This window comes from Montipora capricornis, chromosome 10, assembly GCF_036669925.1.
Source record: "Montipora capricornis isolate CH-2021 chromosome 10, ASM3666992v2, whole genome shotgun sequence".
Lineage (NCBI taxonomy): Eukaryota > Metazoa > Cnidaria > Anthozoa > Scleractinia > Acroporidae > Montipora > Montipora capricornis.
The window spans coordinates 2,985,501-3,010,500 of record NC_090892.1 but is presented as its reverse complement, the minus strand read 5'-3'; the positions used below and the strand labels follow the sequence as shown (position 1 = coordinate 3,010,500).

Genomic DNA, 25,000 nt, shown 5'->3' with positions numbered 1-25,000 from the left:
AGGCTCCAAATGCAGTTTCACGCCATTTATAGGTAAATACTACAACTTCTACTATCCACCTTTTTTTCTCCTTAAAATATGTTTTCCGTGTACCTATTACGAGTAAATAGGGCCATTTAAAATGGGGTTCACCGTGCTCGTTTCTTCGCAACACGTTGATAAATGGATGGCAAATGGGCAATTTCGGCTTCCGCGAAAGGACTGGGGCGAGTTCCAAAACAACGCCTTCTTAACGGAGAAGAAATATCATGAATGCACTTAAAAGCTCTTGAACAGCAAAAGCGTCCTTTGTTCCCTTTCTTCAGATGGCCGTGTGAAACCCCGCCATAGCCGAAGTCGCAATGTTATGCGCAGTACGAGATGCGCGGAGCAAAACAAGGAAATAACCTTAACTGCACTCTGCTTAATCCACCAATCACAGAAGTTATCACAATAACCATAGCAACAACCACTTACCCTACCAAACTGGGGATTTTCCAAAATGAACGAATTTGTAACATCAGACAGTGAAATAGGAATGCATTTGATTGATGGATGGATAACCAGTTCACTAAAGCATGATACAGTCCCGAGGAAGGAAGGAACCTTTGAGTCAGAGGTCAGCTCCTTCGTCTGATAGGGCATAAACTTTGTTGTTGCTTAATTTAAAAATTGTGTACTGTAGAAAGCACGCTATTCAATAATTTATAACTTTGTTTACGACTTCTGCAGATGGATGGAGCATTATAAATGCAAGCTTTTCAAATTTTACCCTGGGTACCAGAAGGTTTTTTTTCCTTTGGTGTGATCTCTATGATCGGCGAAGCCGCAATATCAAGCCAAGCCGTCTCATTTCGACATTCGGAGTTAAGCGGGTTAACCGCTCATCGCGAAAGAAAAATAAAACCTATAGCACCCGGGGTATTCGAATCGTCGATGAGAACAATTATGTAAAAAATCAACCGCTTTAAGTTCTATTGCTTAAAGGTTGTTTGGGTAAGTTGAAAGTTTTTTTAAATGCTCCTTATCACTGTGGGTGTTTCCTCTTCTTGACAATCACATGAACTAATTTCCTGCTACGAGTAAACAATTTTTTGCTTTGAAACAGAGTTAACGCAAAGTTAAAGCGATGGCAAGACTCGAAAATTTTTTTTCCCATAAAAATTCTTGCCCTGGAGTGATTAACAAGTAATTGAAGGTTTTCTCGTAACATTTAACAATTACTCGCCAAGGCGAGGTGGATATCGGTGAATAAAAACCGAGACAAAGTTGAGGTTTTTATTCACCGATACACTGAGCCTGAGGAGAATAATTGCTTTTGTATAATTACATAGCTGATTATTTGAAAAATATGCATTTTCTTTAAAACAATTAATTTCCTTGTCTGTCACCTCGACAAAAGGGCTTGCGGCCATTTTGGAAAAAACCGCTTAAGTGACTATCGCGTAATAATTACCTCAAGGCCAACCAATAAGTGCAGAGAATTTTCAATAATCACCTATGTAATTTTACTAATAAGGATTAATCATAACTTGGGATTTCTGAAGTTGCTGAAATTTCTCTTGTCGCTGCGTGACTCGTACAATTTCACGGCAACTTCTAAAAGCACCATTCCTGATTAATCCTAAATTTTACCCGGCCTTATGCATCAACCTATAATATTTCAAAACCCAAACTGAATTATGTTTGAAGAGATACGTAATGTTAATAAACTGAAGAACTCACTGCATGGAAAAAGCACGTATGTCCAGAAGACAGGAAATTAGAGGCACGCCCAATAGGCTATATTCGTATTCTCAGTATTGGACTGGAACTACTTTGCAATGGAGGCTAATGCGGGGGAATATATTGAAACTTATTTGCATTTGAAAAGATTCCTCCGCTTTAACCTCCATTGCAAGCTAGTTCCAGTCCAATACTGAGAATACGAATATGTTGATGTTGGGGGGCACTTCGTGACGCCTATTAAAATTTATGTGCATCCAACTACTTGTATTTTTGTATCTGATCGTCACAAAATTTACTACAATTCCAATACCACTCACAGTCGAGACGGATTCGGGTTTTTTAGGGGTTTTGAAGGAAATGCTGTCAGCTTGTTGCTCTGCAGACTTCTGTATTGATAGAATAACAAAGTAGGACATGTAATATTCACAACAGTTTAGCTTTAATAAATTCGTTTTGGGTAGTGTTTCATAAAACTGAATTGTAAAACAAATTTCCCGGCCAGAGGCAAAAGGATCAAAATACGATTTCTTTTGAATTTTGCACAAATACCTGAAGGTGTAACATATTAAAAATAGTACTTAAATCTTGCTGGTTGAGAAGACCAATTTAACGGTGTGCATTCTTTTAACACTCTTTAGGAAAAGGGACATTCGACGTGAATTGCAAAGTGTGTTCTATTGGGGCCTATTCTACAATCATACAACCGTGGTAAACTTTTCTCTCAGCCCTAAACCGGGAACCAAAACAAAAGAACTTTCTCTCGTGGATGTAGGGTTGAGGGTGTTTTTTCCTTGGGGGGGGGGGGGGGGGGAGTGAAAAAAGAGTTGGGGAAGTTATAGTGCTATTAAACAGTTTGGGTGGCCAGACATATTCTAAAATCATGCAAGCACTGCTGGGTCAACTTAACTAAAATTGACCTGCTCAACTCTGAGGGGAAGGTAAGACAAATTTCCTCAAGAACCTTTACATAAATACCGCCCATTAAAAATGTCTCACTCCTGTGTACATATTGGGTACCACATTATTTCAATAATCTTGTCCGAGGAAAGAAGTCCACAGCCGAAATTCTTGCTAACGAAATTAATACATATTTTAGATGCACAAACTTTCAAACAGTAAACTTACACATATGAAATTTCTGTTACCCCTTTGAAAGCATCATCATGAATGGATTGTATTTGATTGTTTGAAAGTTCCCTAAAATAATGAAACAAAAAATTAAGCGCGGTACAACCCCTTGAAATATCACACTTGATGGCTCAGTGAAATATAAAGGTGTTGTAGCAACCGAGGAAAGAATGTATCACTAAAGAGAAGAAACGAGAGCAGCTTGAAAACAGCATATATCAAATAATTCCTCTGAAAAGGAACCTAAGTTCTGGAAGTAATTCCACAATGAAAAACATTTCGAAAGCGAGTTGCACAAAGATACCTACAGGTGGTTTATGTATGATGTTTGTGAGTCACCAAACAGTTTTCCCGTTATGGCTTGTATGGCATTGTTTTGAAGTCCTCTACGACAAAACAAAATTAATCAGATTACTACAACAGATGAAGAACACCTGTACTTGTAAGAAAGCTGTGTTCGTCTTCTTATGTTATGCACAGTTGGAACAGCACTTGATTTTGGTGGTCAGTGCTACTTTAAATTTCTGGTCGTCTCAGATTACTGGATAAACTAGTCTATACGTCCGTTTCATGGCACATGAACTTCGTGGAATGCTGAAGAACCCACAAAGTGATCTCTACAGTATAGGGATCGCTGGTGTTTGAAGTCTGAACTCTCCTGTACATTACTTTGGATGCCTAAATGCTTAGAGATATTCGCTACTTCTAAAATTCATTCTCGTATCAGAGGGTTAATAAAGATAATTAGGAATAAGTGACAATTTAATGGAGAACCTTATATTACAGTCTGGATATTCCTTCCTCGGTTAAACGATGTCCACTTAAGTTGAATCCAGTTATTGTGGTTTAACTTACAATCTCCCGCGTACTGTCACTGAGAGAAAAGGATTTTCCTCAAAAGTAGCAATCTTATTGCTATACAGCATCCTGGAAAAAATGTTATTTAGAATATTCACAGTCAGCATCAATAGTAATGAAAACTATTTGTAAGTAGTATTAAAATAATTCAAGCAATCACTGCTCCTCTACCAGTAGTTGTCGTGTCCTCTTAGTACATAAATTAGAGGAGGTTTAACTAGTTGGAGAAGTGAAACTAGTTCCAAAGAAACACACAAGTCAACCATGTGCTCTCTTTATTCTTCTCTCCCATACTGCTCCTTTCCTACTTCATGATATACATGCACGAAATGTGACATACACGTCATCCCTCCTTTTCTTCGAGGAAACAAAGTCCAACTCGAGCGTAAACAGAAAGCATACAAATTCAACTTAAAAGGTAAACTTCCTTACATAATACACAAATCGACTAAGTCAAAAGCTCAAATTGTCTCCGAATGAGTGTCCTAAGAACACTTTTAAAACCAAAGTCACAATGTTCTCAATCACAAAAACCTTAATCACAAAGTTCTTTGATTTATCCATTCAGTAAACATCTCATAGGAGATCAGCTCGTTATTTAAAAACATAGTCTTTGTATCTCTCTGGAGGTCTCCTCTACCTCTAAGGCTTTTGAGTCAACCTCGGTGTTGCTGGCATGCTAGGTACTATTGCCTGATTAATCGCAATGTCCATACGGACTGCAACTGCCTCGTTTCCATCTCTGCACTTGCTTGTGCTGACAGTGTACTCCTGGTTGGAGGTTCATTCTGTGGTGTGGCAGGTACTGCTGGTGCCGGTTCACTTAACACTTGGCTTGGTACTGCGGTGGGTACCACAATTCCATCTGGCACTGGTGGCGTGATCAATACTCCGGTATTTCGTCACATATGTTCTTAACTCCTTCTTCCAGTCGACCCCTTCAGCTTAGGCGATGCGAATTCTCTTCATTACGGAGGTGTTCTGCCTCTCAACTTCCCCATTCCCCCATTTCGGTGTTGTCTTGAGATGCACAAATCCATTCTGCACACAGTATTCTTGGAATTCTCCAGAGATGAATTGCGGTCCATTGTCTGATTTGATGGTTATGGGAAGACCGTGACGGCTAAAAATCTCTTCTAGATTGTCAATTACTGTCACAATGGTGGTTGATTTCATGATTGTATACTCATAGTAACGACTATAATAATCAACAACAACTAGTATCGAGTGTCCAGATTGGAGTGGTCCTAGTAGGTCTACAGCCAGGTCTTGCCAAGGACCCTCCGGCAATGTCGTTGACGTCAACGGCTCAGGTGCATTGGAGTGTGCAACCAGTTGACATACATAGCAAGATTTGCAGAACTTCTCCACCGCCTTATCGATGCCCGGCCACCATACTTTACTTCTCAAATTCCGCTTTGTTCCAACAATTCCTAGGTGTCCCTCATGTGCTAAAGAAATTGCTTGGGACCTTAGCTTGCTTGGCAGTACGATACGGGTAACTCTTAGGACTACTTGTCCGATCACGCACAGTTCCCCTGCAGCTGGCGCATAAGCCTTGCATTTCTCAAATCGACCGGTTTTAATTCCTTTTTCAGACAGAAGAATTCCCATGAAAACCAGTCTGTCCACATTGAACAGGCATTTGTCAGCATTGAGAGTCAAACCATGCTGTCTGAGGCGTTCCATGGTTTTGAGAAGGCGCTGGTCGTGAGTTTTCTGGTCTGGGCCATGCACAATGATATCATCAGAGATATTGTTCATACCCTCTATTCCGGCCAGAGCCGTAGATATCTCATGTTGGTACAGCTCGCTTGCTGAACTCACCCCAAACAATAGGCGCTTATATCTGTATAAGCCCTTGTGTGTCACGAAGGTTGTCACAGTGATCTGGCGCGACTCTCGACTAAGTTCCAGCTGGTGGTATCCCCACTTTAAATCGAGCTTGCTGAAAATTTTAGAGCCGTTCATTCTGTGTAGCAGCTCATCTACGGTCGGTATGGGGTATCGACCACGTAAAATGGCCTCGTTTGCTCGCCTCATATCAATACAGAGACGAATGTCCCATCCGCCTTCAGATTAATTACTACTGGGTTCACCCATGGCTTATAGGCCCATCAACTTCTTCTATGATGTCACAGTCTAACAGTTCCTGAATTTTCTTTTCTACTTTCTCCTGCAATTTAAAGGGGGTTCGCCTCAGCGGTTGAGCAACTGGTTTCACCTTTGGGTCTGCGTGTAATGGCACTTGCTTAGACTTCAGCTTTCCAATCCCACTAAATACTTCTGGGAACTGTTGTTGCAGTGTCTGCTTGGTTTCAGCAACTGTAGCGACATCAACACCTATTCTCAGCACACCTAACTTCATTGCAGTATCTTTGCAGAGGAGTGGTACTCCTTTTCTTTTAATGACTAGGAATTCAGCTTGAGCTTTCCCTTTTCCAATCAACACTTCACAAATAAAACGACCTTTTACTGGGAGGGGTTTGCTGGATGCATAGGCATATAGCTTCCTGTCAATTGGAGCAGGTTCTGATTTACATTTGATCTTCTTAGCTTTCAAATCTTCCCAAGTTTCTTCATCAACAATGTTATTGGTGGCTCCAGAATCCACTAACATTTCTAGTTCTACCCCACCAATAGACAACTTAAGCAGATTTGAGTGAACTTCATTAATGACTCTGAAAGCATAATCAACCTGCTCCCCATTATTAGCTTCTAGCTCTTCTTGTACTCGATTAACTCCTGGTTTCTTTGGTTTGGTTTTCCAGACGCTAGCAAAATGATCTTTCCACTTGCATTTCCTACAGGTTTGGCCTCTAGCATGACATTTTGGATGCCAAACCCAGGTGCCCACTCGACCCACAACGATAGCAATGAACTCCTTTTTTCTTTCGGTTTTGTTTACCATCAGGTCGCTCAGGTTTTTCGTAAACCCTGTTTGCATCTCCTTTGCTTGGCTCACCCACACTGAGATGAGACATTTGGTGGTCTACACTTTCACACTGTTCTGCGATTTCTAGCGTGTGAGCGAGTGTAAGCTCTTTCCTCAACCTAACCGTAAGCTCTTTCCTCACAATTTACGCCTTACACAGTCTGACCTACATTTACACAGGACAGCATCTCTCATCTGGTTGTCAAAGTCTACAACAAAATTGCAATCCTTTCCTTCTTTTCTTAATCGAGTACCAAACTGCAAAACAGTCTCACCTTCCTTTTGTTGGAGTCGGTGAAATTTCTGACGGGCGAAGGCTGCATTGACTTTGGGAAGAAAATATCCATTCAATGCTGTTACAGCTGCGGCGAAATCGGTTGCTTCACCGGTATCTGCAGGAGTAGAGAAGATTTCTTGTACATCTGGGCCTGCGAAATGGAGTAGCATCGCTCGTCTTCATTGCCTTGTGGTTGCATTTGTAGCCTCAGTGATAATAAGACCTTTGCCATCCGCAAATAACTCAGCGTGGTCCCAACGTGGCGGGATCCAAGTGACAGTCGAACTTAGAAATCGTATTTCAACCGCCATTTTCGCTCAAAGCCGGACATCTTGTACTGTTCTTATCCTCGTCGCCAATGTCATGTCCTCTTAGTACATAAATTAGAGGAGGTTTAACTAGTTGGAGAAGTGAAACTACGTCGTAGTTCCGAAGAAACACACAACAAGTCAACCATGTGCTCTCTTTACTCTTTACTCTTCTCTCCCATACTGCTCCTTTCCTACTTCATGATATACATGCACGACATGTGACATACACGACAGTAGTAGTACCAAATACTGTTTATACATATATCTGGGCCGTGTGTCTTGAGGATTACAAATACAGAGTAATAAAATAATTCAAACCATCAAAAACATATACCATAGTAGCTAATTACAACTGTGATGTTATAAACTTAAGCCTGTTTTCCATACATGCCGTGTATATCTATATATTTGTAATACTTGTAAATCAGTTCAGGACTTCAGGAGTGATGCTACAGGTCTGTTTCATATGATCAAACTGATACAATCATTATGGTATTAAAAAATTTCAGGGTTGAAATGTTAACTTTTTCTAATGATAAAGAACCTGACCAGGGAGTAAAATAGTACTTACAAACTTCCTGAAATTGCCACACTCCTGAAAGTCTCACTCACCAATGTTGTTAACTCCATGCTATTCAGTTCACTAAGCAACGCAAATAAAAAAGCTAATTGTGTAGGGCTGCAATGGCCCATCCATTAACATTCTCTTACGTCACAGCATCATACAAATAATTGTGCATGACCGGGGGGTGCATTGTACAAACAACTTACTAATAGGTCTAGATAGCAGCAACAATATTGATAGTCGTATAAAAAGAACAACTTTCTTTAATTTTCCAGACATGTTTCGACGGTACATCCGTCATCTTCAGTGTTACATATTTTGAAATCACCGTTGAATTTAAAGCGTGCGCGATCTTACAAACTTCGTTATATTGCGTTGTCAATATTGCGTATTAAATCAAAACAGAACAAAACAAAAATTTTTAAATGAGTGACGCTTAGTTCCTTACAGGGAAAGAGTCAGGTTAATGTGTTTCACCTGCTGGTTGAGATCGGGCTTCTCCCATTTTATATACATGGATTCCTTAAGCTTCACTTGGTACTTAGTGGCTGCAGAGTCCAGGATCTCAAAGCAATCCGGTGTGCAGGATGCCTTACAAAACTCTGAATTCTGCAGATGAGCTATCTTTGCATGGGATGTTAATGGTGTCCTTCGATGTTGAAAGCCTCTTCACCAACATCCTTCTAGATGATTGTATTAACCTTGCCGTCAAGTATATAACTGAGGGTAACCCAGGTTTGAAACTTAGTAACCATGAGCTTAAAAGGTTGTTTGAGTTTGCTACCAAGGAAACTCACTTCCTGTTCAAGGGTAACTTCTATGACCAGGTGGATGGTGTAGCCATGGGGTCCCCCCTTGCCCCTGTTCTCGCCAATCTCTTTATGGGTCACCATGAGAATATATGGTTGGATCAATACAGGGATTCAGAGGTCTTATTCTATCGTCGCTACGTAGACGATACATTTTGCCTTTTCCGCTCTGAACGGGATGCAACACTTTTCTTCAATTACATCAACAATCAACACCCCAATATACGCTTTACAATGGAACGGGAAGCTGACCATGTTCTACCTTTCCTAGATGTTCTAATCAATAACACTGACCCGCACCAAAGTGTAACCACCGCTTCCCGGAAAAAAACTTTCACAGGTTTGCTCACCAGTTATCTGAGTTTTTGCCCCTTTACCTACAAATTGGGGTTAATCAAAACCTTGATTGATAGAACTTTTAAGATAAACAACACTTGGATGGGGTTCCATACTGACCTTCAAAAATTGTCTGTCATTCTGCGGAGGAATCTCTTCCCTGAGAACCTTATCAACAAATATTTTTCTTAATATATTCAGACAGCAGTCAAGGGAGGGAAAACACAGTCTGATTCAGGAATCGAGCCCCAGGAAACATTTAAGTTTTTCTTTAAAATCCCTTACGTTGGGCACTTCTCAGTCACGGCACAGAGGAGTATACGCAAATTTGCTAATCGGTTATTTAATCCTGTTTTTAGAAGGGTAGTCTTCACTATTTTCAAAGTCAGGAATCTTTTTAATGTGAAAGATGCTGTCCCTGTAGGGCTTTGCACGCGTGTGGTCTATAAATTTTCGTGTGCAAGTTGTAATGCTTGTTATGTTGGTGAAACCAGCCGACACTTCTCCACACGAGTGCGCGAGCACTTACTTTCAGACAGATCTTCGAACGTTTTTAAACATCTGCAGAGTTCAGAGTTTTGTAAGGCATCCTGCACACCAGATTGCTTCGAGATCCTGGACTCTGCAGCCACTAAGTACCAAGTGAAGCTTAAGGAATCCATGTATATAAAATGGGAGAAGCCCGATCTCAACCAGCAGGTGAAACACATTAACCTGACTCTCTCCCTGTAAGGAACTAAGCGTCACCCATTTAAAATTTTTTGTTTTGTTCTGTTTTGATTTAAAAACGCAATGTAACGAAGTTTGTAAGATCGTGCGCGCTTTAAATTCAACGGCGATTTCAAAATATGTAACACTGAAGATGACGGATGTACCGTCGAAACATGTCTGGAAAATTAAAGAAAGTTGTTATGTTTATACGACTAACTTACTAATACTAACAAACAACTGATTTATCTCCTCAATCCTTTGAACTGTATAGTTGGAAATAGTTAGTCAGCATTTGCACTAAAAAGGGACAATTTAGGGGTTGTTGTAGCGTTGAAAGTACTTGAAAGTACTTGCCTTCCACCGCAAGGCACAAGTTTCATTCCCGCAGACAGCCTCACTTGTGAGTTTGATCATTCTCTACGCTGCCATATTCAGTTTTGTTTTAGCACTACTACATATATGTACGTTTCCCTTCCCTCTCAGCAATAGCCAACATTAATTGTTTTATTTCATTTTTTTTTTTTTACGGTTTATAAATTTTTAATCACATCTGTTTTTTTAATGTGACAATACACAGTCAAAAAGGATTAACAATTTAAAAGTTACAACAAAACCTTTGTCATGCTGATGGGGGCTCTAAAAATGAAGAGAACGCATTGCCCAGGTCATTTAAGGCCAAAACTAGTCTTATTGGATTAGGGAAATGTAACACGGATAAAGCAATCTGAACGATTATAATAAGCCAAACAGTGAATTTTTGGCACCTGCCCGTTAGCTTCCAAACGAGACTTAAGAAGAACGCCGTTTGAAAGTATAAAATTTTAAGCGTTAATAACCGGATCGGCTCAAAATTAGTGTACTTTTTAAAAAATTAATATCAGAAGAATAAAAAATATAAGCAATAGGCCGCTTTCAAAAATACCATAATACTTTTTTTTACTCGTAAAGAATTATCCGAGATCTACCTTCTCCCTAATGAAGTCTGTATGGAAATATTTCTAAGAGATTTTCAATTTAAAATTCTTAATAATATAAATTGAACGACTATTCTACTAGAGAAATTGGGAAAAGTAGATTTAGATGTTTGCTGTTTTGCTGCCGTTCTAGAGAAGAATTGGAACATTTATTTCATCTTTGCCCCTTTTCACAAGTTTTCTTGATGGACTTTTAATTTTTTTTGGTTTAAAAACATGAAAGAAGACATTACTTTATCTTTGAAAGAAAATAATTATTGGCGTCTGTGGAAACGATCTTGACTTTTTAAATTATTGTATTTTGGTAGGAAAATCTGTAATTTACCAGTGTAGGAGAAACGAGATGAAATCTACTATAAGTCTATTTAAAGTTTCATAAGAAGTGGAAGTTCAAGCCTCTGTCGTAATTTTGTTTCCAGTATTATAAGTGTAGCGAATGTTTTCTTTTTTTGTATATTATCCCAAGGTTGTTGTTGTTTTTTTTTTTCGTGCGTGTGTGCGTATGTCAGTGTGTGTGTACGTGTAACCGTTTAGCCGTAATAACCTCCTATACGTAGAGAAATTGTATTTTTTTTTTCAATGTAACTGTACAAGTCAAATAATAAACGGAGGAAAAAAAAACAAACAAAAAAAAAAAGCCAACATTAATTTGATTTACTTTGATTTCATTTTATTTCACTTGAACTGAGTTCTCCGATTAGAGCTCAGCTATCGAAGCGTGCATTTCACAAGAAAAGTGACCTCCGCCCAACACATGGTTCTTTCACAGAGCATCATTCCTACATATCATTCATAGTAAACAAACTTCTAATTGATCTTTAACCAAGCTTACAGACAAAGGTAAAAGAGAGAAGCTACTATTCTTTTTGGTTTGACAAGGCTTGGCGGGATGGCACAGTGGTGACAGTGCTCGCCTCTCACCAATGTGGCGCAGGTTCGACTCCCAGACTCGGCGTCATATGTGGGTTGAGTTTGTTGGTTCTCTACTCTGGACCGAGAGGTTTTCCTCCAGGTACTCTGGTTTTCCCCTCTCCTCAAAAACCAACATTTGGTTTGTGTTAAATGTTGATTTCAGTTTACAGTGTCGCCAATAAGTGCTCCAGTGCTAGAAGACTGGACACTTCAATAAAGTTCCTTTCCTTTCTTCCCTTTCCTTACATTTGGCACACATCCAAATCATCAAAAGCATGGGATCCAATACGTTTTAAGACATTTCCAGTGACACGTCTGTAAAAAGGAAAAACAAAACAAAAAGTACACAATCCACCGTCCAGCATAGCCTTCACTCTTTCACTTCTCTGATCCTTTCCAAACTAATATATGTGCCACATGCACAAAAAACGAATAAATTAATAAACTGAGGCTGAGCATGAACCAACTCATTTTCTTAGAATCAAAGGGGCACAGATAATTATCATGATCTCAAGTGCATAAGTGTACACTTACAGTCTGCAACCACATTTCACATTTTGGAATGCTCCAGTTTCAATTGACGAAATTCTGTTGCCAGTAAAATCCCTAATAGAAAAGAAAAACTAATTTTACAAAGATTTTCAGGTGGGAAAAAGTCTCATAAAAAAGGACACAAAATGGGGACTAAAGACACACACAAAAAAGGTTCTTACCAAGTACTTCCACAGCCAGAGTATGTTACATTAACAAATGTTCCTCTTGGTATTGATGTGATTCGGTTATTTCGAAGATCCCTGCAGTTGCCAAAATAGATACAATGAAAATCGTTTTCTATTCTCTAGACCTATGAAACTAATTTATTCGCAAAAGGTTCTTTTCTTAATAAGATAATATTTGCTGGGCTGATAGCTAGAAACCTCTTCCCTGGGTCGAAACTAACTGTGTTGAGCAGGCACACCAGTTACTTGGTGGTCAACTCACTAAAGGTAAATATAAAGGAAGTGTGCATTTTGAACCATCCCATCCAAGATCAAGGACGGTGGTCGGATTAAAGCAAATTTCAACACAGAGGAGTGGTCTCTTTTCCTCCAAGCTATTGGTACAGTCAAGCCTCTCTCTAGTGGGGAACATATAATTATTAGGCACAAAGCTGGGAAACCAAATTCAGGACATGCCAGCATGCATCATTACAAAGCACTTCCACTCACATTTTTAAACTCAAACAAAACAAGATGTCTGCCAAAAAGTAGAGTTTAACAACCAGAGGATTAGTTTGATATGCCAACATTTAAAAACAATAACCCTTAACCCTGCCATAAAACACAATAATAATAATATAATAATAATAATAATAATTATTATTATTATTACTATATTATTATTATTATTATCGACATCGAGCAGAGCAAACACGCTCTGTACATGTCTCCAGTTTTATCATCATTTTATGCTTGAATTGATATCTTAATTAGTTAATCTCTGTTTCGCTGCTTTTAAATGGCCTATCCACGTTTTCTGTTCATTTTACTGGCTGGAGTCGTCTGTTCTTTCTGTGAAAAAGATTTTGTCTCGCTGGGCCGCCATGCGTGGCGCTGCAAACAACGAATTCATCGACCGGAACGTCACAATGTTGGAGAGGAACAACTCCCGAATGATCATGATCCTGTAGCAGACACTGCTTCTCGTGTTTGTCTCACAAAGTGCTGTTGTGGTAAACTTTGTAAGGGAAACAGAGGATTAAAGATGCATCAAAGGAGCTGTAGAGTTGTTTTGGGTTTGAATGATCAACTTCGCGCTGACCTCAATGATATCACGCTCACTGATCAAGAATATGGCAATGGAAGTGTTCCTTTAATAACCTCTGGTGTCTCTTCTCTTGAACCTGGAGAATATGGTTTTCCTGATATTAAACCAGGAATAAATCTACCTAAATCTGATGATCAATGGATAACGGCCAACGAATATTTCAAATCAGTCCTTTTTCTTAATCATCCAATCACGGCTCAGAATCTCAGCTCAAGTATCAGACTTTTAAACGACACTATTTATGACCTTTGGTCAAGTCACACACGCTACTGATGAACGCCTGATAAAAAAGTACGAAGACAAATCTAAACATGATCTGAAGAAATCTCTCAAAGTCTTAAAACACTCCGCTAGCGCAGATATCGCTGAAATAAAATACGTATCTCGCCTACTGCGTGACAAGCTGCGAAACAACACTTCTCAAGTCAACACTGACCCGATGAATCATGATTATTCCATCTCTAAAAATTTCTGAGGTTATGTCAAAAAGATCTTCAATACAAAAGCCGAAATGCTCCCTTCATTCTCCATGGACGAGTGTTTTGATTACTTTACAAGAACTCTATCGTCACTAAATCCGACCAAAGTCTTCAACATTCCAAGCTGGATACCAACGTTATCTGATCCTGTAATTCCTTTTAACCTTGAACCTCCTAAATACCAACAGATATCAAATGTGATTAGAAAAATGAAGGCTTCCGGTTCTCCTTGTCCCTTAGATCAATTATCAATCATTTGTTTTAAAAGATGTCCGTTTCTTCGCACCTATTTATCTGAAATTATCCGTACGGCTTGGTCAACTGGATCCGTCCCAAGCGAATGGAAGAAAGCATGCACAATCCTCATCCACAAGAAAGGAAACGTTAATGACCCTGCCAACTTTCGTCCAATTACTCTGCAATCTGTGCCCTTAAAGTTTTTTACCTCGTGCCTTCGTAATGCCATTTTCAACTTCCTTGCCGCTAATAATTATATTGAACATGAAATTCAAAAAGGTTTTACACCTGGTCTCTCAGGAACTTTTGAGCATACTGCTCAAATGGCTGACATCATTAACAAAGCTCGTACCAAGCAGCGTTCTCTTGTCATTACTCTCCTAGACCTCAAAAACGCCTTTGGTGGAGTTCATCACAATTTGATTCAAACCGCTCTTGATTACCACCATATCCCTGATCATGTCAAACTTCTGGTTAAAAGTCTGTACACTGATTTCAAAACCTCTATAATTACCAATGAATTTCGTACTCCGTTTATATCTATTGGTCGTGGCGTACTTCAAGGTGATTGCCTCAGCCCTCTTCTTTTTAACTTGTGTTTTAACACGTTTCTCCAGCACATTAAATCTGAAAAATATCGTCAATTTGGCTTTTCCCTAAGGTTCTTAAATCCGATCCACTGGTTCCAGTTCGCAGACGACGCCGCTGTTATAAGTGGTCAGGAATCAGAAAATCAGCACCTAATCAACCGCTTTATAATCTGGTGTCAATGGTCTTATATGATAATAAGGGTTGACAAATGTTTTACTTTTGGAATACGGAAACTGTGCACCAAATCTGTCCAATATCTACCTAAACTGTTGATAAATGGAGTTCTTGTCCCGTGTGTGGAAATGGGTGAATCATTTCGTTACTTAGGACGCTACTTTGACTTCAACATGTCTAACAACCAACACATGTCAGAATTGTCCTTTCTTGTACAAGACTTGATGTGTGACATTGATGAGAAACCACTGCATCCCAAATTCAAACTTCTGCTGTACAGCCGCTATGTTCTATCTAAACTGTCCTGGCATTTTACTGTAGCTGACATATCAAAACCTGGATAATAGCAAATCTTGATTCTATAGTGAACGGCTATATTCGAAAATGGCTTGAAATCCCGATATCAGGTACACTGAGTAATGTTTTTCTAGAACGCAATAAATTTGGCCTTAATATTTGTCCTCCTTCAGTTAAATTCACTCAGTGCAAAACAGTTCTCCGCAATTCCTTAAAAGAGTCACGGAATGATTCCCTATAAGATCTCTGGAAGTCGTCAAGCAGTCACACCAATATTCAATACGATGTGTTCAAATCCACCAAGGAAGTTCTTAAAGACTTCCGTTCGAATCAAGAAGACAAACTGCAACACCACTTAACATCTCAAGGTTTCTTTTTGCAAATGTTATCAAGCACTCATTGTCATCTGTTAACTCTATTTGGTCGTCTGCCCAGTCTCATTTACCCAAGAACATCTACAATTTTACCATTCGCTACATCAACAACTCCCTTCCTACACGTACGAATATGACAAGATGGGGATTATCACAAAGTCCCGATTGCTCCTTTTGCCTTAACCCTGAGTCACTCCTCCATATTGTCGCTGGTTGTCAACATTACCTTGATCGCTTCACCTGGAGACACGACTCAATTCTCAACTTCATTGCCAATTCACTTCAACCTGTAATTAATGATCGCTCTTCACTCTATGCTGATGTCAATGGCTTTCCGAGTCCTTCAATTATAACTGGTGAAAATTATCGTCCAGATCTTCTTTTCCTAATACAGTCCAAGTGCCTATATATTCTAGAACTAACGGTTGGTTTTGAATCTAACCTTAAAAACAATGTAGAACGCAAAAAAGAAAAATACATGAACGTGGTCAAAGACATGAGAAGTAACTACAGATCTGTCAAATTTGTAAACCTTTCCATGAGCTCCCTTGGTGTTCTCTCCAACGAATGCTCTACGTTTTTAGAAATGATGAATGACATTGGCATTGACAAAACGCAACAACACTATATAATCAAAAAAATGATAAGTCTCGCCATTAGAGCAACATATTTTATATTCTGTCGTAGAAATAAGACTTGGGATAGCCCAGACTTAATAAAACTGTAATATATATATATATATATATATATATATATTATTCATTTGAAAATACAGTATACAAGTATATCACTCAATTTCAAGCAGCCAGTTGTTAATTGCCTATATGTAGAGAGATTTACAACTGTATTCGAAGACAAATAAAGTTTCCATTGTAGTGGAGTGATCACTCCGTCAATAGTGAGCTTGCAACATGCTTGTTTCCTTGCCTTTAACTTTGCATGTTATGAAACAACCATGATTAATGAAGTTAAATGCAGTTTAACTGAGTTAACAACTAGGAGCGACTGCAGTCAATGGTTGTCAGTGCTTTTATTATATTTGCACGTGTTTGTTTCCTCGTGCTTTGCATTGTACAGCTTATTCAATGGTGTGGCCAGAAGAAGGAGCATTTTGTGTGGAGCGTTTAGCGGTTCCCCCCCCCCCCCCTATATTTCCACTGTTTATCAGTGTGAGGGGTGTCTGTCTTCTCAAGGGCGTGGGGACTCATGACTGGTTAGACGGGTTTTGCCAGCCATTGGTGCAGTCTCCATCTTGGAGCTGGCTGCCAATAGTGGAAGCTCCAGGATGTCTCAGGCACCCCACTTAGCAATGCAGTTGTTAATTCTCAAGTATTCAAAATAATGTACTCAATGTTAGACCCAGATAATAGTAAGCAAGTAAAAATAATAAGTTTAACAATAATTTAGTAAAGGCTCCAAGTCATTGCAGTGGTTTGTAAAAACTATACACTGAACTAACACATGATATGATTGGTCGTATATCAATGTCTTGAGTGCATGGTTTTCCGCACACAAAATTTCTGAGGTATTTTGGAAAATGTGGGCCTTTAAAAAGGACACTTCTTTTTTTTTAAAAAAAGCCAGCAGGTAAGGAATGGTAATCAAACAATAGATATTTGTGACATTAATGTTTAACTTACAATGCATAAATTTGCTTATTATGAAAGGTTCCATCCACTGGAAGTGTTGTCAGTTGATTATTTGAAAGATACCTACGAAATTAAGAAAAATAATCATGAGAACAACGAGCTTATTTTAGGGGTAATTCAGAATTAAGAAAAGGTTAAAAGGTAGACCAGGTTGCAAAGTGAGTAATCACATGTTTTACGTCTTTACAAAGAATGAATTACGATCTTTGACCATCTATTACACTGTTTGATACTTGAGAATTGCAATATTCACGTAAGACAATGGAACCTCTCCTTTGGGACGTACACCTCTATTCATGGGTAACCTCCATTCAGGGGACAGAATTTGGTCCCAGAAAAATGTTCAAACTATTCTTTGTATCCATTCTAACATCTGTTCAGGGTACACCTGACCTGGCCACAAGTGTCACTTGAGTGGAGGTTCCACTGTAATAAAGTGCACAACAATTCTTTTAAACTTACAAACGAGAAAATGTCTGCACAACAGAAAAAGCTCCATCCTCAATAAAGGCAATATCATTGTCAGCCAGATTTCTGGAAGGAAAGGGAATTGACCTTTTTACAGCAGCAATGTTGGAGTTCTTATAAGTAGTATAGTGATTGGGGTACTGGGGCATTTTAAACAATTTGAATAAAACAAAGTTTACATACGATTTTAACAAAGTGCAAAAAACCAACTTTAAAACTAATTAAATATGCATAAAATTTTGCGTTGAAATTTGACCTTGGGATTTTGCGTTGGATTTTGCGATGGATTTTGCGTTGCATTCAAAATTCACCAAAAAAATTAATCTATATGTTTTTAAAATATATATATTACCAAGCAAAAAACTACATGATTAAATATTTGCATAATCAATCAAATGGAACATGAAAACAAAATGAAGGGTTTTTCCCATATTCAAGTCAGTTTTAACCAATCCCAACTTTCATTTTTTTTTACCAAAATTGTTTCTCAAATAATGTTTATTTCCATTTTGGTTTCTATTCTATTGGAAGTGACTTTGGAAGATGCATTCATGAACTGTAATCACCATAGCGTGTCATTTGATAAACGTTATGAGTAAAGTTTAGCAGTAAACTTTATTAGTAGACTTTATTAGTAAACGTTATAATTTAGATTGTTTTAGTGTGTTGATTTTATAATGACCGTATGCATAACTTTTATTGTCTTCCCCTGAGGGAAAAACATTATCCCACTAGATGAAATTAAAAAGAAAAATCCATGTTGTCCCTGTTTCCAAACCCAGGCAACGAAACCTGTGAATTTGTGGCAACTTACACGTAATGATTATTAACTATACACTACCATTGCACACTGACAATAGAAAACTGACAAGTAAGTCCTGCTTACGATTAATTCATTTTCTATTTTGAATGAGTTGTTCTTACTACATAACCTGGCCAATAAAATTAATGATACAAGATTAAAACAATGGGACTACAATTGTCTGACCAATTGTGCTTTTAGTCTCCCATATCTCGTCATGTGACACATCCACAAATTTTCACTAATCGATGTAATACATAACAGACTGTGCACTGTTTTTTTTTTTTGCAGGCAACCAGGCATTAAAATTTATCAAAAACTGTTCGCCCAGTAAAATCAGGGTCTTCTGGTCATCTAAGATGACCAGACGACCCTTAATTTCTACCACTGTTATTTGCATGATAAATCGTTTCCAAGAAATGATGATATTCTTAATTAAGAGTAGCCTAAGCATACAAATTAATAATATTATTATTGATATTATGGACCGTTGATCCAAGGAGAAACCAAGTTGACTAAAACCAAAAGACAACAACAACTGTACTTACAACACATTCAGTGAAGATAAATCTTTAAACATAACCTTTAAAATCCTGCATATCTGGTTGTTTTGTAAATACCTGTGTAGGTAAACTAACAGTGAGTTGATAGCCACTGCAAGAAAGCAAAGTGAACTGTAGAGATAAAATAACACATTATGCAGGCACAGAAATGGGTTTATCAACTGGTTGATATGGTTAATTGTTGATCATGACCACCATAAAGAAATTTGACCGCTGATGTTTCGAGAATTAGCCCTTCCCTAGCTTTCAAATTTCTAAAGTTACAGCCGTGACCATTTCAATCTAGTTGATAAACCCATTCCTGTGTTTCATTTCCCCACTGATACAGCACCACATTAAATGTATGCAAGCAGTGAGGTAATAAAATGCACTCACAAGTACTGCAAAGATGATAGTCCATGAAATGATGTGTTTGGCACAACATCTATGAGGTTATTGTACAAGTATCTAGAATATAAAAAAGGAACTTTAATTCATTAGCATTTTTTTCGATTGGCCTTATTCATATCTTTTAAGACATGGTGGAACTGAAATGGAGCTCTTGTTACAAATATGTAAAGTATAGAAGATGCACATACAGTGAAGGTTTTTTTAAACAATCACAAACGTGGAGGTATAAATATCCACACCTTTGTTAACACTGAGGTGAATAATATACACTGTAATGCCTATAATTATGTATGGTCACAAGCGAAAAAGTTAGTTTTGCTTTCCTGAGAGTCCTCTTCATCTCATCTCATCTTCATCTTCATCTCATCTCTTCATCTCATCTCTTCACTGCGTTCCGGATTCCCGATTTTAGGCAAATCCTTCCCCAAAGCATATGGTTTGTAGTTATGGCATTTAATGGTTGTTGGCACTTGAACTGTTCCCACAGGGAGCAACCCAATCCAGAACAACCTTTCGCAAATTTCCTTATGCGGCATACTTTTGCTAGTACTGTAAATCTACAATATTCACTGATACTTACAAGTGAGTAAGTCTTGACAAATTCGTAAACTGGTTTTCGTGTTTAAAATTGAACTTGTTGTTGGTCATGTATCTGAAAAGAAAATATTTAAGGACATAAGAATGCCACAAGACCAATGACTATTCCATGCATTTTGCAAAGTCTGGCCTTTCTTGTGAGACTACTCATGAAATATACTCCTTGAGATTTTCAAAGTGTGATTGCTCAACACTTGACTGGTAATATTTTACGCTTTGATTTTTATCTAAATGCTATTTATTTTATAATTAAATAAAGTACGATCGTCTGGGCGAGTGTAGTCCTGAGAAGGACTGTTTGAGATGACATTGACTGACGTTTCAACAAGCTGAGCAGATACTATAAAAACTCAGGTCGTAGATGTCGTCGGTCAACTTATTCGCGATGTTATCGACTGTCGGTTGAGCCTAGATGTAATTGGCTGGGAAGACTAAACAGTGATTGGTGCATTTCGATCCGTCTCTGTATAGGTCTAAGGTATGTACCTGTATTGTGGCATACGTTGGGCAGTACTCTGATAGAGTAAATCAGTGTGTTGTTTGTCTGTTGATGTTGTGGATGAGTGGTTTGCAGAGTGCGGGAAGTTGTAGGCATCAGTTTATTGGTGTTTGTTCTAAGTTAGTAAACCAGCTTTCCAGCACGATCCGTTGGTAGTAGTTAGTGCTGTACGTAACACATGCAGCCGAGTCCCAGTCCATTCTGTGGTTTGTCAGCAATGTTACTGTTGATGTCAGCTTTCCTTGTTGCTCGTCTGTGTTCAGTCAGTCTAATGTTCAAATTTCTTCTGGTCTCACTGACATAAGTGGCCTGGCAGTCGCAGCATTTGATCTTATAAACTGTTCCTTGTCTGTCCTTAGGTTGGTCTTTGTCTTTGACATTAGTCAGTAGTTTTCATAAGGTAGTGATGGATCTGTGAGCAACATGGATGTTGCAAGGCTGTAGGATCCTAGTGATAATCTCAGAAGTTCCTTTGATGCAGGGTATAGTCACTGTGGAGGTAGGTTAGTGTTTGTTGCATTAGGTTCTGTATGTAAAAATATTGAAGATCCGTTACCAGGATTCATGATAAGAAATAAGACATTAGTATAATCATTCTCTGGTAAAAGGTTTTAAAAGACTATGAGCTTTCAACCGACTGAACTGCTGTCTTCAACGGATTTGCATAACTGTATGGTAAGTGTTGCGCATGTAACAAACTCGCAGTTGTAGTTTTTCTTACTAAAAACGTTGTCTAAGTATTTATGTTCGTCTGCTAAGCTGTCGTGTGAGTCACAAACCAGTAGCGCATGTCTCATTAAGGTCTGTATTGTCAAAGCCTTGTGTGACGTAGGATTGTAAGGTGATTCGTCAAGGAGTCTTTCAGTGTGGGTGGGTTCCCTGTGAACTGTCATCTTTAGTCTGTTGTTGTCCCAGATGAGCAAGCAGTCAAGAAAAGGAATCTTACCATTATCCTCGACTTCCTTGGTAAACTGAATGTGGGTGTTTTGTCTGTTGAGATGTTCATGAAAATCGTCAATTTCGTCTTTATGTAGAGCTGTGAAATATCGTCAACGTAGCGTAACCAGAGTGGTATTGTTCGTTTGTAACTTGTCAGGGCGTGTTCCTTGATGTTTTGCATAACTGTAGTGTCGGTCACATGATGGACATACAGGATACTAGGAGAGCAGGAGAATGTTATTAGTGATGTTTTGAGCTTAAATGCATCTTGAATGCGGTTGTGAATTATTGTCAAGCACTGAATACAACATTGGCGATGAGGACGGGATTGTCCTCAGTTTAAGAACGGCATGGCAACACCAAGTTACGAGTTGGAGTTTGCAAAGGTGCTATGACATCAGTAGCGCCTTGTTGGAAAAAATGGCAAAAAGCGTTCGAATATTATATCCTCGCAAAATGAATTACAAACAGTAACCGAAGAAAAGGTTTGCTTTTACATTGGGCCGGAATTAAAGTACAGGAATTGTTCGAAACCTTGCAAGATCCAGGAGCGGCAGAAGGAGAAAATGATCACGCTGACGAATATCAGATAGCATTGCCAACTCTTCACGCCCATTTCAGCACGCAATTAAATGAGCCCTATGAAAGGCACATTTTCCGAAGAGTCAAACAAGAAGTAGGAGAAATTATATTAACGGTGGATCAGTTTACTACTCGATTACGAAAGCAAGCAGATAACTGCAACTGGGAAAATGCTGATGAGCCGATTCGTGATCAAGTCATTGATAAGTGCCCATCGTCAGAATTACGGCAAAAACTGTTGATAAAGGGAACCGATTTAACACCAGCGAAACTCCAAGAAATTGCTCGTTCATTTGAGGCCCTAGATATTCAATTGAAAGCGATGTGTGGTGAACAACAACAACTAAATCGCGTCTATCATAAGGAAACCGCTGACCAATACAAGAGTCGTGGAGGGAAAGGCAGATGTTAACGGTGTGACAGAGAAGGTCATTTCAGTCCTGATAGATATTGCCCAGCGAGAAACGCATAGTGTCAGAAGTGCCATAAATAGGGCATTTTGCCGCAGTTTGTCAAACCAAAAACGTATCAAGCCAGGAAAACTTCTCATCCCAGGGTGTACGAAAAAAGGGGAAGTATGGTGTGAACTCAATTTGCGACAGCAGGTCCGGAGCTGACAGTGACAACAATGAGTATGCATTCACTGTGGACAGCCGAAACATAGGTGGGATGGTAACTGTTCAACTTGGAGGTGTATCCGTGGAAGTGCTTATCGATTCTGGTGCAAGCACTAATGTAATTGATAAAAGGATATGGGAAGAGCTGAAATCCCAGAAAATCAAATGTAAATCCCAGAAATGTGATCGGAAGTTGTATGCTTATGTGCGTTGTGAGCCTCTGAAAGTTATCGGTTGTTTTGTTTAGTCCTGTGCGAAGGTGTCTGTGAAACTGGATTTGTAGTGATTGAAAGGAAAGGACAGCCTTTGTTGGGCCGAGAGACAGCAACTGAGCTCGAGGTTCTCCGAATAGGAACTCCCATAAATATAAGCAGTGACACTGTGGAAGAATTTAAAGAATGTTTTCAAGGTGTGGGGAAGCTAAAAGGGTACCAATTAAAGTTGCATGTTAAAGATGATGCCACTCCTGCAGTACAGCCCCTGCGCAGACCACCATTCATTCTAAGAGACAAGATTGAGAAGAAATTGGATCAGCTGGAAACCATGGATATCAAAGAGAAAGTTCTTCATGGGTCAGTCCTGTCATGGTTGTTCCAAAACCCAACGGGGAGGTGAGACTTTGCGTGGATATGAGGCAAGCGAACTGTGCAGTTGAGCGTGAAAGGTACCCCATCCCTACCATTGACGATGTGCTTCAAGACATGAACCGCAGTAAAGTGTTCAGCAAGTTGGACTTAAGTTGGGGGTGCCACCAAATTCAATTGTCAAAAGAGTCTCGTGGAATTACAACATTCATTACACACAAAGACCTGTATAGGTATAAGAGACTAATGTTTGGAATATCATCAGCCCCAGAAAAGTATCAACAGGTTATCCAGCAGACGTTGCAAGACATTGAGGGAGTACATAACATCTCAGATGACATCATAGTGCATGGTGCGACTCAGGAACAACATGACGAGCAACTGCGAAAGGTGATGACGCACCTAAGTGAATGGGGCCTTACCCTTAACTTGGAGAAGTGCCAATTTTCCACGAATGAATTGACATTCATGGGCCATGTGCTTTCCAGCCATGGGGTTGGGGTGGCGGCAGACAAGGTGAAAGCTGTGGTAGATGCAAGAGAGCCCGAATCTGTTTCTGAAGTCAGGTCGTTCCTTGGTCTGGTGAATTACAGTGGAAGATTTATTCCAGATCTCGCAACTGTCTCAGAACCGCTTTGAAGGTTGTTGAAAAAGAGCGCTGAGTTTAAATGGGGGCCCTCCCAAGCTGCAGCCTTTCAGAAGATGAAAGAAGAGTTATCCTGAGCAGAAGTTCTAGGATGCTATGACAAAGAAGCTGTTACACATGTTATTACTGATGCGAGCCCGGTGGGGTTGGGCACTGTGCTTGCCCAGAAACAAGGAGGTGAATTCAGAGTGATTATGTATGCTAGTCGCAGCCTTACTGACGTTGAACGCAGATACAGTCAAACTGAGCGAGAGGCGCTAGCCATCGTATGGGCCTCCGAGCCCTCTACTTCTAATGTTGTCCTTGGTCGGCTCAGATAATTCTCTTTGACAAGACAGAACTGCCTCAACACTGGATACAATTGTCTCAGTCGGTATACGTTTCGGCGTTACTGGATGTTTCAGTCCGTAGGAGAGATTTTGTGTCTCAGTCTTGTTTAAGGGACAGGAGGAGATATTCCTGACCCAGTTTTTGTCTGTCTTGTGGCGTTTCTTGTCTTTGGCTCGCTGAAGTCGCGTAAGTTTCAGTTCTGTCTCAATGCGGTATTGTTCAGTTGTTTTCTTAGCACGTCAGTCAGCAATGTCACGTATAAGGTCATGTAAGTTAGTCGGTATAAGTTGTTTGAGTTTGTCAAGTCGTTGCTGTAGTCTGTTGTTGTAGAGTTTTAGCCTTCTGTAACAATTATGATACGACTCCTGGGTTAAAACCATTTACGATTTTACGTTCACTTGAACGACAGAGCGAACGACCTGCCAGCAACTACATCAGTTATGCAAGGAACATCAGATGAATGCGACAACAACAACTCTGGTTCAACCACTGCTGCAAAGATCTTGGCCTTGTTCCAGTTGGTCTTCGACTGAAGTCTCCGTTGAACACACAAGAGGCTATCCAGATAGTCAAAGCCCTGTACAGACGACTGATCCGAGCGCAGATTAATGACTGTCACAGAAGACTAAACTACTGCAACAACAGACTACAGCAATGACTTGACAAACTCAAACTTATACCAACTAACTTACTCTACATTATACGTAACATTGCTGACTGACGAGCTTGGAAAACAACTGAACAATACCGCATTAAGACAGAACTGAAACTTTCGCGACTTTCATAAACCAAAGACAAGAAACGCCACAAGACAGACGAAAACTGGGTCAGGAATATCTCTTCCCATCCCTTA

The 25,000-nt window shown here is 39.3% G+C and overlaps 1 protein-coding gene across 1 annotated transcript in view; it reads right to left on the bottom strand.

Annotated features, from left to right (window-relative positions):
• Nucleotides 1-25,000, bottom strand: part of LOC138019025 (uncharacterized) — a 141,127-nt gene that overhangs the window by 61,329 nt on the left and 54,798 nt on the right. The window contains 13 exon segments of the mRNA XM_068865690.1: nt 2,025-2,093; nt 2,833-2,904; nt 3,144-3,221; nt 3,691-3,762; nt 7,788-7,859; nt 11,770-11,838; nt 12,058-12,129; nt 12,237-12,317; nt 17,122-17,193; nt 17,593-17,664; nt 18,949-19,020; nt 19,339-19,410; nt 19,934-20,005. Coding sequence (XP_068721791.1) covers nt 2,025-2,093; nt 2,833-2,904; nt 3,144-3,221; nt 3,691-3,762; nt 7,788-7,859; nt 11,770-11,838; nt 12,058-12,129; nt 12,237-12,317; nt 17,122-17,193; nt 17,593-17,664; nt 18,949-19,020; nt 19,339-19,410; nt 19,934-20,005 — 945 coding nt within the window.